At 41.9% G+C, this 12567-nt stretch overlaps 1 protein-coding gene across 5 annotated transcripts in view; it reads left to right on the top strand.

Annotated features, from left to right (window-relative positions):
* Positions 1–12567, top strand: part of Wipf2 (WAS/WASL interacting protein family member 2) — a 46494-nt gene extending 33927 nt beyond the window's left edge. For all 5 annotated transcript variants that reach the window (XM_047545939.1, XM_047545941.1, XM_047545940.1 and 2 more), the window contains 4 exons: positions 67–723; positions 8490–8699; positions 10252–10353; positions 10702–12567. In XM_047545939.1, coding sequence (XP_047401895.1) covers positions 67–723; positions 8490–8699; positions 10252–10353; positions 10702–10742 — 1010 coding nt within the window. In that variant the 3' untranslated portion in view covers positions 10743–12567. The remainder of the gene's footprint in view (positions 1–66; positions 724–8489; positions 8700–10251; positions 10354–10701) is intronic.

Below are 12567 nucleotides of genomic sequence, written 5' to 3'. Positions count from 1 at the left end.
GAAGGAGAGGTACTGTCTGATAAATACCTTGCTCTGTTGACCCAGCGTTGTCTGGTGTATTTGTAGAGAACCTAGCTGGTAAGCCAGCCCTACAAGTCCCCAGTTCTCGAGCTGCTGCCCCAAGGCCTCCAGTATCTACAGCCAGTGGACGTCCTCAAGATGATACAGACAGCGGCCGAGCCTCCCTCCCAGAACTGCCCCGGATGCAGAGACCCTCTTTACCGGACCTCTCTCGTCCCAACACCACCAGCAGTACGGGCATGAAGCACAGCTCCTCTGCCCCTCCCCCACCACCTCCAGGGCGTCGTGCCAATGCACCCCCTACGCCTCTGCCTATGCACAGCAACAAAGCCCCAGCCTACAACAGAGAGAAACCCTTGCCACCGACACCTGGACAGAGGCTCCACCCTGGTCGAGAGGGACCTCCTGCTCCTCCCCCAGTCAAACCACCTCCTTCCCCTGTGAATATCCGAACGGGACCAAGTGGCCAGTCTCTGGCTCCTCCTCCTCCGCCTTACCGCCAACCTCCAGGGGTCCCCAATGGACCCTCCAGTCCCACTAATGAATCAGCCCCTGAGCTGCCACAGAGACACAATTCTTTACATAGGAAGACACCAGGGCCTGTCAGAGGCCTAGCACCTCCTCCACCCACCTCAGCCTCTCCTTCTTTATTGAGTAATAGGCCTCCTCCCCCAGCCCGAGACCCTCCCAGTAGGGGAGCAGGTAAGTGTTTGGAAACCCCTCTATTTCCTTTCATGAGTTTATCTTTTCACCTTTATTTCCCAGAGTGTCTCTTTAGTGATTGAAGAAAAGAATAATTCATACACTTGTTTTATTGAGAGCCATTTTTGTACCTAGGATTGAACCCAGGGGTGCTCAACCACTGAGCCACATCCCCAGCCTGTTTTTTGTTTTTTGGTTTGTTTTTTTGAGACAGGATCTTGGAAAGTTTCTTAGGGCCTCACTAAGTTGCTGAGACTGGCTTTGAACTTGTGATTCTCCTGCCTTAGCCTCCTGAGCGACTGGGATTATAGGTGTGGGGCACTGTGCCCAGCTTTGAGGACATTTTTGTATGTCAGGCTCATTGTTAGGAAACAAGAGTAAATAGAAAAGATAAAAAATTTTTGGTTCTGGAAAAACTAGTAAAATATATAAATATGTAGTATGTGGTCTGCTTTTGAGAAACACAAAGCAGAGAAGAAGATATACTAAGATGGGAATCGGGTGATATTTTGAAGTAGAGGGGTAGGTAGAGTCAGGACAAGCCTTACTGATTGAGTGACAATTTTTTATTTTTAGTTTTTGGTACTGGGGATTGAACCAGAGTGCTTTACCACTGAGCCACGTCTCCAACCTTTTTTATTTTTCATTTTGAGATAAGAGTCTCACTAAGTTGCTGAAGCTGGTCTCAAATTTGTGATCCTCCTGCCTCAGCTTCCTAAGTTGCTGGGAATACAGGTGTGTGCCACTGCACCTGGCTTTTCTTTGTTGTTGTTTTTGTTTGTTTGTTTGTGTTTTTTTGGTACTGGGGATTGAATTCAGGGGTGCTTTACCTCTGAGCCACATCCCATCCCTTTTTATTTTTTAAACAGTGACAATTTGGCAAAGACCTGAAATAAGCAATGGGTAAGCTTAGTAGTTATCTGAGAGTATAGTCACTGCATGCAGTGGGGACAACTTGCTTGACTATTCTTTTTTTTTTTTTTTTTTTAAGAGTATTCTTTACTCATTTTGGGGGCAGTAGGGAGGGTATCCTGTCCTTTTGACAGAGTGAGAAAGTGTAATAGGAAGAGTGGCAAGAGTGAAGATAAGAAAGCTAGATTTCCCTGAGAGAACATTATAGGACTTTATGAAGAGTTTGGGCTGAACTCTGATGGGGAGCTACTGCAGGGTTTTGAACAGAGAAGTAGTATGATTTGATTTACCATCAAATGAGACCACTAGCTTCTGTGTTGAGAACAGACTTCAGGAGGATAGAAGTGGCAAAAAGACCATTCAGGAGGCTGTTGGAGTAAATTGGGCAGGTAGGTAAGACGACAGCAGATTTGGGGGAAGACTGCTATTTGGTTTTTGACATTAAATAAGTTTGAGATGCCTATTAGACATCCAAAAAGAGATAGTGAATTGGTGATTGGCTGCCAGACTCTAAAGTTTAGGGGAGAGGGTGAGCTAGAGAGGTTAATCTGAATGTCATCAAAAACCACATGCTTGATGAGATTACCTAAGGAGGTAGTATAGATTGAAAGAGGTCTGGAGTTGGGGCCTCCTATGTTAGGGATGAAGCAAACACAGCAGAAGGTTTGCTTTGAATGAAGAAAGAAAAAGAAAAACCAAGAGAATGATGGAGAAACCTCAAGGTAAAGTGAGCACCTATGTTCAGTGCTGCAGAAGGGTCTAGAAAGTTGTAGGCTAAGAACTGATATTGGTCTTAGCATCAGGAGACCCTTTTAAGTAGTTTTAGTGAAATAGTGGAAAGTGAAAAGCTTACTTGAGTGGATTCAGGAAAGGATCACAACCACTTGGGAGGCTGAGGCAAGGACATTACTTGAGCCTGGGAGTTTGAGGCTAGCCTGAGCAACTAGTGAGACAAGAGAAGAAAAGAAAGAGGGAAAAAGGGAAAGGGAAGGAAAGGATACAGGAATAGGAGGAGATAAATTGGAGATAATGATATAGAAACCCCTTAAGGAGATTTTGCTATAAAGACTGGTGTGTGTTCATGCTTGCATGCATGGAATAAATGAAATAGTTGTTGGAGGAAGATGTGGGGTTGAGGGTTGGGCAGGTTTTTGTTGTAGTTTTTTGTTTTTTCTTCCATCCAACTGTGGGAATCTCTATTTGCTGATGAATACAGAGCTTGAAACTAGTAGAGTGGGATCAGTTTGCCTGAGTAGTCTTTGAGGAGGCAAGAGGAGGTGGACTCTGATATGTAAGTAAGGGGTCAGCCTTAGATAGAACTGTAGATCTTCCATAGAAACAGGAGGAGAGGCAGAAGATATGGGCACAGAAGCAAGTGTAGTGGTAGGAATTTGTGAAGTTTCTTCTAATTTGCTTGTTTTCACAATGAACATTATTAGCTGTGAGTGATGGAAGGGAAGGAGAAGACAGTTTGATGATAGAGAAGTCATGGAGCATGACAGTTGAATGGACCAAAGAAATGTTCTTGGGTAGCCAAACACATGAAAGGCCCACTTCAGATTAGGGATCATATATTTAAAATAAGAGTAACCAGCATAGTGTGTGTTCAGCTGTGCATTTGCAGGTACAGAATAAGGGCAGAATTGTATTTAACCAGTGTTGGCATTTTGGGGGCATGTATGACTATAAGGGAGAGTGGGGTGTGGTTGTATAAAGGTGTATACAAGGGACTAATTCTAATAACAGACATTGGAGCCTAAACTGGGGGAGGAGGGAATTAAAGAAACCTAGAAAGGGTAGAATGATTATGAGATACCTTTACAAAATAATATGATCAAAATTTGAGAGTAAGGGTGACCATGACAGTTCTCTGGGGCCTAGTGGACCCAGAAATTTTGGCTTCTGTATCCTTGCGTTATTGGACTTTGAATCATCCCTTCCACAAGTGGCTATTAAACTGTATATGTATATATACTAGTCTTTATATGTATAGAACGTTGATAAAGATATTGTCATTGGGCATGGTTTCATATATCTAGAGTCTGAACTACTTTGGAAACTGAGGCAGAAGGATTTCTTGAACCCAGGAGTTTGAGACCAGCCTGGGCAGCATAGTAAAATCCTATTTCAACTAAAGTCTTGTCTTAAAGAACTATGCATTAAAAGCCTATTAAGCCAGGCATGGTGGGCAGCTATAGGCATGTAATCCTAGCTACTTGGGAGACTGAGACAGGAGGATCACAAGTTCAAAAACAGTCTCAACAACTTAGGCCTTAAGCAACTTAGCAAGACCCTGTCTCCAAATAAAACACAGATAGGACTGGGGATGTGGTTAAATGCCCCTGGGTTCAATCCCTGGTACCAAAAAAAAAAAAAAAAAAAAAAATCCCATAAACCTGTGCTGCTGCTTGGTTGGGTACATACGGGTTTGTACTTTAGGAGTTGGCAATCTAACAAAGGGTAAACAGTAGCCCGTATGTTCTTTTCCCCATGTTTCCTTAACTTTTGCCATAAGGATGTAGTCCTAAGGTGGCCCTTGAGTCTATGAAGTTCAGGTTTCATTAATTAATGTGTGTGTGTGTGTGTGTGTGTGTGTGTGAGAGAGAGAGAGAGAGAGAGAGAGAGAGAGAGATACACTGGGGGTTGAACCCAGGGGCACTCTACTACTGAGCTACATCGCTAGCCCTTTTGTAATTTTAAGAGGGGTCTTGCTAAGTTGTCAAGACTGACCAAGAACTTGCAATCCTTCTACCATAACCTCCTGAGTTCTTGAGAGGGTATGTGCCACCATACCTGATCTAAAACTTTTTTAAATTTAACAATTTTTTAAAAGACCCTTTATCTGGGAAAAGCCTGTTTTTTTCCTAACCCCTCCAAGAATAGAAGCAGAGAAAAATACATTATGTGAATGGTTTGAGTAGTTTAAGTTTGTAGATTTCTTGCTTCTCACTTCTCAGTTCTAGGTCTGTGCTTTCTTTGGAAAATGTTGAAATTATGAGCTTTGTTCTTCTGTCCTGTCAGCCATCACCAATGTTGAGGCTTATGTCTTACATCAGTAACCAGAACAGCAATTCTTAAGAGTTATACATTGGGAAAAAACTGAGATATTTTTGTCTGAGGTATTTTGAGTATTGACTCTATTTGTTGTATGACGTGGGCAGATTGCTCTGATTTTCTAAGTTTTTTTTTTTTTTTTTTTTTTTTTTTTTTTTTTTTTTTAATCCATAAACTAAAAGTATATGTGAACCAGGTACTGTGGCACAAGCCTGCCTATAATTCCAGTAACTTGGGAGGTTGAGGCAGGAGGATTGCAAGTTCCAGGCTATTTTCAGTAGCCTAACAAGACCCTGTTTCTTGAAAGAAAAAGTAAAAAGAGCTGAGTATCATAGCATCCCTGTATTCATTCCCCAGTATTGCAAAAATAAATTAATTAATTAAAATAAAAAAATAAAAAATAATAAGTGAAACAAAAGTATATGTGAAAATGTAATGTGCTGATGAATATTATTGGTTTTATGCACAGGACATCTAGGTTGTTCATGGATTTATCTCTGTTAGATAATATTGTGGCATTATTATATGATAACGTCCTTTTGTTTCTATATGAATTATTCATATTTGAAAGGACATGGAATCTTTTACCTTCTCAGAGTGCTCAGCCATCTAAAAACTTGTCATTATTGGTCTACATTGTTTATTTTCTTAAATATTCCTTTGCAGAGTAAAACATGGTCCCTTTTTAAGGGAATTAAAAGAGAGGAAATTGATCCCATCATGTTTTCCTCAAAACTCATGTTATCTTAGATTCCAAAAGGCTATCTCCTACTCAAGGGCTTTTGCAAACTGATTATTTTTTTTAGGGTCTTTGTATTCCTGCTCTGTCATTTGAAACAGTCTCTTTGGATCTGACAAAGAGCTCAGAGGCTTATTGGAGAAAGTGGGACATGGTTAGGATGACCCTCTCTGAGAAAGGAGCTGGAGGAGCCAAACCAGTCACTCTGGGCTTACTCTATTTTGGCCAGTCCTGGTTGGCATTCCTCACTGTTAACTGCCCAGTGTCTAGCTGGTAGCCTTGTGAACCTAGCTAACCCTGTCTACCTTACAAGTAGATAAAAATTATAAGGACCCTAAGAAATCTAGGGTTTAGGGAATAAAAAAGAACTTTGGTATAAAAAACAAGATTTAGAGTTCTGCTAGGTATTTATTGAATCCAGAGGTCCCTGTCCATATCGTAAAACAGATCTTAAAAAGAATGAGAGAGAATTAACATTTTGAGTGTGTCTTACGAGAAGCAAAAACTAATATTTATTGAGTCTGCTCTGCTAGACTGCTTGTGTGCTTGTATGTATCATCCCATTACTGTGATCGCTTAACTGTGATCACCCTACAGTAGTTCTCACAGTGTTTCAGGAGGAATGATAATATCCACTTTTATAACTAAAACAGTGTTAAGACACACTTCCAACTCACCTGTTGCAAAGTCTAGTTAGGAAGAAAAGATCCTTGAGGTAGAGCAATATGAGGTATTACAAAGAGCAGATATAGGGGCTGTTGATGGAGCTCAGTGGTAGAGTGCTTGCCTAGTATGCGCAAGACCCTGGGCTCAATCCCCAGTGTCTGTCTCTCTCTCTGTCTCTGTCTCTCTATCTCACACACACACACAACAAAAAGAAAAAAGACAATAAAGAGCGAATGTGTGCTGAGTCTATTTTTATTAGATCTGCAACCTTAGACAAATAATCTGAGTCCTAGTTGCCTCATTTGTGCAATGGGGGGATAATGTTAAACACTTTGTAGGAGAGGCTGTAAGAGTTTTGAGTTTGTAAAGATTTGATACATAGTGAAACGCCTGGAATGTTTTGTATACCCAGTAAATGGTAGCTCCTCTTATTAATGAAAAGCCTATATATAACCTAAACACTGTTGAACCTATTCCAGTGATATTGCCATTTTTTGGGACATGCTTTTTTTAAAGGTATTTTTAAATTTATTTATTTATTTTTAGTTGTAAATGGATACAATACCTTTATTTTATTCACTTACTTTTATTTGGTACTGAGTATCCAAGCCAGTGCCTCACATGTGCTAGGCAAGCGCTGTACCATTGAGCTACAACCCCAGCCTTTAGGCATACTTTTGATATCAGCTTCTTTTGGCAAAATTTTGGTTTTTAAGGATGAAATTTGATTTTTGTAAATGACCAAGAAGCAGAGTCAGAGCTAGCTACACATTTTTTTCTTTCTTTTTGTGGTACTAAGGATTGAACCAAGGGTCATTCCACCACACCCCCCTAGCCTTTTTTTTAAAGTCATATTGACACTTTTATTTCTGTGGAATTGACCCTCAGAAATGTAGTGACTGATTAAAATGCATGTGTCCCCAATTTTATTTTTATTTTGAGACAGGGTCTTGCTAAGTTGCCCAGGCTGGCCTTGAATTTGGGAACCTCCTGCATCAGACCCCTGAGTTGTTCGGGATTAAGGACACACACCACTATATCCAGCCAAATGTTTTTGTTGTTGATGGTGGTGTGATATCCTCAGAAGTGAAATGTGACTCCCCATGATAGTATTAATGGCTGTGATAAACTGGCTTTGGAGGCAATTCCAGAAGAGGTGTTCCCAAATATTTTGAGCAGTGAGACTTAACACTAGATGTATGTAACTTCCCAAGGTGAATCTACTATGTATATTCTGAAAGTCACTCAATTTAGTCTGTACTGTAAAGTTCTGGAATATATGCCTTGAGAGACCAAAAATGGAGAAGATCAAAATAAAGTAGATTGCTTTAGGAAAGCCTTGAGAAGATGGGACTTCAATTGAAGATAGATAAGACTTGGTATTAAGGGAAGACAGATTTCAGAGTATTGCAGGGAGAGTCACAAGACTCTCCCTTTAATTAGTAATTTAGTTTATTCGGCAGATATTAAATACCTCCCACGTGCTGAACATTTGGACAGGTCAAGGAACTGTTCAGACATTAGGGAGTACCCAGTATACCGAGGAAGAAGCCCATATAGTGAATATGATACAGTACAGTAGGGTGGTGTGGATACACTGTAGTGCAAAAGAGGGGCACCTGACCCAGTGTAGAAATTAAGAAAGAAGATCTGGGCATGGTGGTGCACTCCTATAATCCTGGAGACTTGGGAGACTGAGGCAGGAGAATTCCAAGTTCAAGGCCCCCTCAGCAATTTGGTAAGACCCTCAGCAACTTTGTGAGACCCTGATTCAAAATAAAAAATAAAGAACGGGGGATGTGGCTGGTAGTAAAGCTCACCTGGGTTCAATTCCTAGTACCTAAAGAAAAGAGGAAGGAAGGAAAGAGGGATAGAGGAAGGGAAGGAAGAAAAGAGGAGATCAGGCTGACTGACATAGTTTACTATTTAAGCAAAGGATTTGAGACTTTGTACGAGATGCAAAAGCCTTGAAGAGATTTAAGCAAGTATTTTAGGGAGTTAAATTTGAGGGGTAAGAAATTGGATGCAAGGAGAATACTTGGAAGTATACTTGGAAGGGTTTTGCAGAACAGGCTAAATATGAGACAATCTGAATTAGAATTGTGGAGGAAGGGATAGAAAAGCTGAGGGAAAGATATCAAGAATAGATAGGGTTCTTGACTGACTTGGGGGAAACTAAAAAAGGTCTGAAACTTGATATCTGGAAAAATGGCAGTGTTGTTCAAGAAATAAGTATGAGGGGGAAGGTGAACATGATATTTAACATGCTCCTAGAGGCTCACAGAGCCTGGTTATTTGGGAAGCCACCAAGACACTTTTCAGTCTTGTCTCTCAAACCCCTGTTCCCCTTGCCAGCTCAACACCCAAACCTAACTACTTTGGATTTTAATTGCAGCTCCTCCACCTCCACCCCCCATGATCCGAAATGGTGCCAGGGATGCTCCTCCACCCCCACCACCATATCGAATGCATGGGTCAGAACCCCTGAACAGAGGAAAGCCCCCACCTCCACCCTCAAGGACTCCAGCTGGACCACCCCCTCCTCCTCCACCACCTCTGAGGAATGGCCACAGAGATTCTATCACCACTGTTCGGTCTTTCTTGGGTGAGTATTTAACTATTTTGTCTCAGAGTTCCTGTGGTTACTTCGCTGACTCCAGTGCCTTGGCTGCCAGATGGCCAGTGTGGAATGGAAATGGCCACAAGGTATTCTTTATTTGCAGCAGTTCCTTTCTGACTTTTACCCTCAGACTTTCGAGCTCCACCCATTGTTATCCCTTTCTTTATGTGAATTCTAGGCATGGTTGCTTTGGAATAGATTGAAGTATAATCAGCAGATGTCATGCTAACCTTAAAGCATGACAAGTCCCACAAGGATCATTGTTTATGGTTAGTTTTTATGGCAGAGACTATTCCTCTTTGGGATTATTCAGACAGAAATTATGTATCCTAGGAAGAGCTTTTTGCAGTATAAAAACTAAAGAAGTGAGGTTTGGGGTATAGCTCAGTGATGGTGCTTTCTTAGTGTGTGCACAGCCCCGGGTTTAATCCCTAGTATTGCAAAAATTGAACAAGTATGCCGAGGCCCTGTTTTTATCCCCAGTACTGGGGGAAAAAAAAACAACCAAAAGAACACCACACTTTTTTTTTTTTTTTTTTTTTTAATATTTTTTGAGTTACAGGTGAATACAATACCTTTATTTTATTTTTATGCCCAGAGACGACTGACCGACTAGCTATGTTATTTCGAGGTAGTCACTTCCCTTCTCTGGGCCTCCTTTCTATCATCTGTAAAGCAAGGAGGTTGACTAGATCAGGAAGTCACCAGATTAACTTTTCCAAGTTTATAAATGTTGGAACCCCCACCTAAGAGATTCCAAGTGTGGAGTGGAGCCATAAATAATAAGGTTTCCAGAGAATGTTATTGATCCTCTGTTGAGGACCCCCGGACTAGAGTTTAATAAATTCTGTTGTAGCCCTAATACTCTAGATTCCTTAGTGGTGGTTTTCTTCTCTCCTATCTACATCCCTCACCGTTTCAGTCTGTTTCTATTAAATGCACCAGGGGTTTGCTTTGAACATAAAATCCATAATGAAGAAGTCTTTGGAATGTGATAAAGCTGCACCTATAGGAAATTTGAGTTGCCTTGTGGAGGGGCCATAGAAAGTAGTAGTGGGGACCAGGAGATGGTGTTGTAGAGCTAAATGAGGGTAATGTAGGCTGAAAGAGATCTGTGTGGTCAAATCTCTCACTAGTTGGAGGAAAATATTCCCATTTAAGATTAATTCTACAATTTGTAAATTCAGTTCAGTTTGTTTCCCATGGTGACAGTCTAAAATGCTCATGTTATTGAAGCTCTTGTTTCTTTGTGCTTCCATGCAAACAACTGGAAGCATTTTCCTGTTATGTGCCTGATTTTTGATAGAAAAGTTTGAAGAATCAGCTCTAAGACTTACTCTTTAAGATAAACAACTCTGTGCATGGGAACTACCTTGGGTGCTGCTGTTGCTGTGTTCAAGAATCTTGGTTAACTAGGCAAGGCAGGCCCTCCATACATCAGAGTGCATTAAAGATTAGTAAAGGGAGGATCATGAGTCAGAGGCCTATGGGAGCACAGAGAAGTTCAATATGAGTTAATACTCTGTTCTTTTCACAGATGATTTTGAGTCAAAGTATTCCTTCCACCCAGTAGAAGATTTTCCTGCTCCAGAAGAATATAAACATTTTCAGAGAATATATCCCAGCAAAACAAACAGAGGTGAGAGAAGTAGTAAAGAAAGTTTTTCCATATTTGCGTAGAATATAGAATTTCTGTGTTTTCTCAGGTCAAAATCTTCTCCTCATCTTCATTTTCTTTAAAACAAACAAAGCAAAACAAGAAGACAGCTTAGTCCCCAGATTTAAAAAATTAGCTTAAAGGGTCTTTTTAAAAAATTTTTTAAAAATATTTTTTTAGTTGTAGATGGACATAGTACCTTTATCTTATGTATTTATTTTCATGTGGTGCTGAGGCTCGAACCCAGTGTTTCACATGTGCTAGGCAAGCTCTCTACCACTGAGCCACAACCCCAGCCCCTTAAAGAGCCTTTTTATTTTGTTTTTTCAGCCGCCCGTGGAGCCCCACCTCTGCCACCCATTCTCAGGTGAAGTCCGACTTGGTCCTGTTCCTCAGGAAAAAGGATGGACCTCCTCTTTTTCTCAGATGGTCCTTTCCACTCCCCTGAAACCTGCATGAGAGCTCCTACCATGTTTCTCCTGTGCAAACAACCCTAGACTCCAAGCATCCTTCCAGCTCACCTCCATCTATGCATCTCGTCTCTGGACTTGGTGATTGGACTCTTTATATCGGCAGTAGGGTCCCAAATCCTGTATCCATCCCCCCTCTAACAAACCCTACTAGCCAGAAGAGGAGCAAGCCTCCATGTCTCCTCTGGGGAAAGGTGCCTTGTTGTGGTGAATGAACTCATTTTGGGGCAGGGTGGAAAATGGTACCCTTGTCTGCTCTTATCCACTGTGGGGGAAGCTTGGCAGGGAGATTGTCTTCCATCATTTAGGAGGCTGGCATGGCCAGGACTTTGGTGGGAGGGGAGGGGGCATTTTTAGTGAAGCAGGAAAGGAGTTTGCAAGAATTGATCTGTTTTAAAGGTCAGCTTTGGAGAAAGGACAAGGAAATGGGTCTGCTTTATTTTTAGGGGTATTTCAGTTCTCACCCCCTCCCATCCCAGGGATAAGTTGGATATAAACACTAAATACTAATCAGTTGAACTAAACCTTTAATCAGAGGAGAGGGCAAGATAAACAGAGGATCATTTTAGAGTTATTCAGTTTTTCTGTAGCTAAGGGACCAGGAGCCATTTGAGTCCTCTAGGACTTCCTGCCCCCTTTCCTCAGGGTGCTAGGCTGAAGAGTGTTCTGTTCCATCACCTGAAAAGAGCAGTTCCTTTTTGTCAGGGGCATCATTCATTCCTGATCCACAAACCCCAAAAACTGCTAGTAGGGAATAGGAAGACAGGGTCTGGGCCTTAACCTCAACTTCAAGTCTGCCTCAGTCTTTTCTTACTGACCCTATCCCTTTGAGTCCTTCATGCTCCAGAATGACTTAAGAAGGGAAGGGCAAAGCACTCTGTGGGAGGGGCTGGGCATGTAGGACTGCAAAGGACTTTATGGCCTGTTTATGCTGAAGTTCACAGCCATCTGACTGAGGAAGCTCTTTCCATTCTTTTCTTCACCAACCTCACCTTCCCAAGACTGCAGGGGCTAACGCAGCAGAGTTAAGGGGTGAGGAAGTGAGTAGAAGTTTGTGGGGATACTCTAAATTCCTTTATGCCAAGAAGCACAAAGACTTTGCTGTGAAGTGTGCTTCAGTCTGATAGATCTTCCCTGGTAGCCAGCAATATGTTGTTTCTTTGTCTTCCAGGTCTTAATTAAAGAGCACAGAGAAAATGGAGGGTCCAACTGAGGTTGGACGATGGGACAGTGACTTTCCCTTCTCCAACAACAGGTTGGGGCTCCTGGGCTTCACACACCAGATGGATTGGTTTGCTACAGCTGTTGCCATATACAGAGGCTACTCAGAACTTGGCATGAGAGCAGGGAGACCAGGCTGTTCTTTGAAATGAAGGGGGGAAAACTAGTTAAAAACCTCTTCTGACACATCACAGGCTTGAACTTCCGCAGGGACCTTTCTAATCCATTGGATCACAGGTGGACGCCAGGTGAAACCCAAATCTTCCCAGTGGTGGGTGAAGGAAGGCTCAACTTGGGTCCTCTTTGGAGTCTGTTGTCCTTGCCATCCCTTGGACCACACTGACTCTGAGTACAGACTTTCATGATTAGGTCTGTCACCAGACATTTTTTTTTTTTTTTGTGGGGGGGGGTGTTACTGGGGATTGAACTCGGAGACACTCAACCACTGAGCCACATCCCCAGCCCTATTTTGTATTTTATTTAGACAGGATCTCACTGAGTTGCT

This window comes from Sciurus carolinensis, chromosome 3, assembly GCF_902686445.1.
Source record: "Sciurus carolinensis chromosome 3, mSciCar1.2, whole genome shotgun sequence".
Classification (NCBI taxonomy): domain Eukaryota; kingdom Metazoa; phylum Chordata; class Mammalia; order Rodentia; family Sciuridae; genus Sciurus; species Sciurus carolinensis.
The sequence above is the reverse complement of the archived record's forward strand: the minus strand, read 5'-3'. Positions and strand labels throughout refer to the sequence as shown.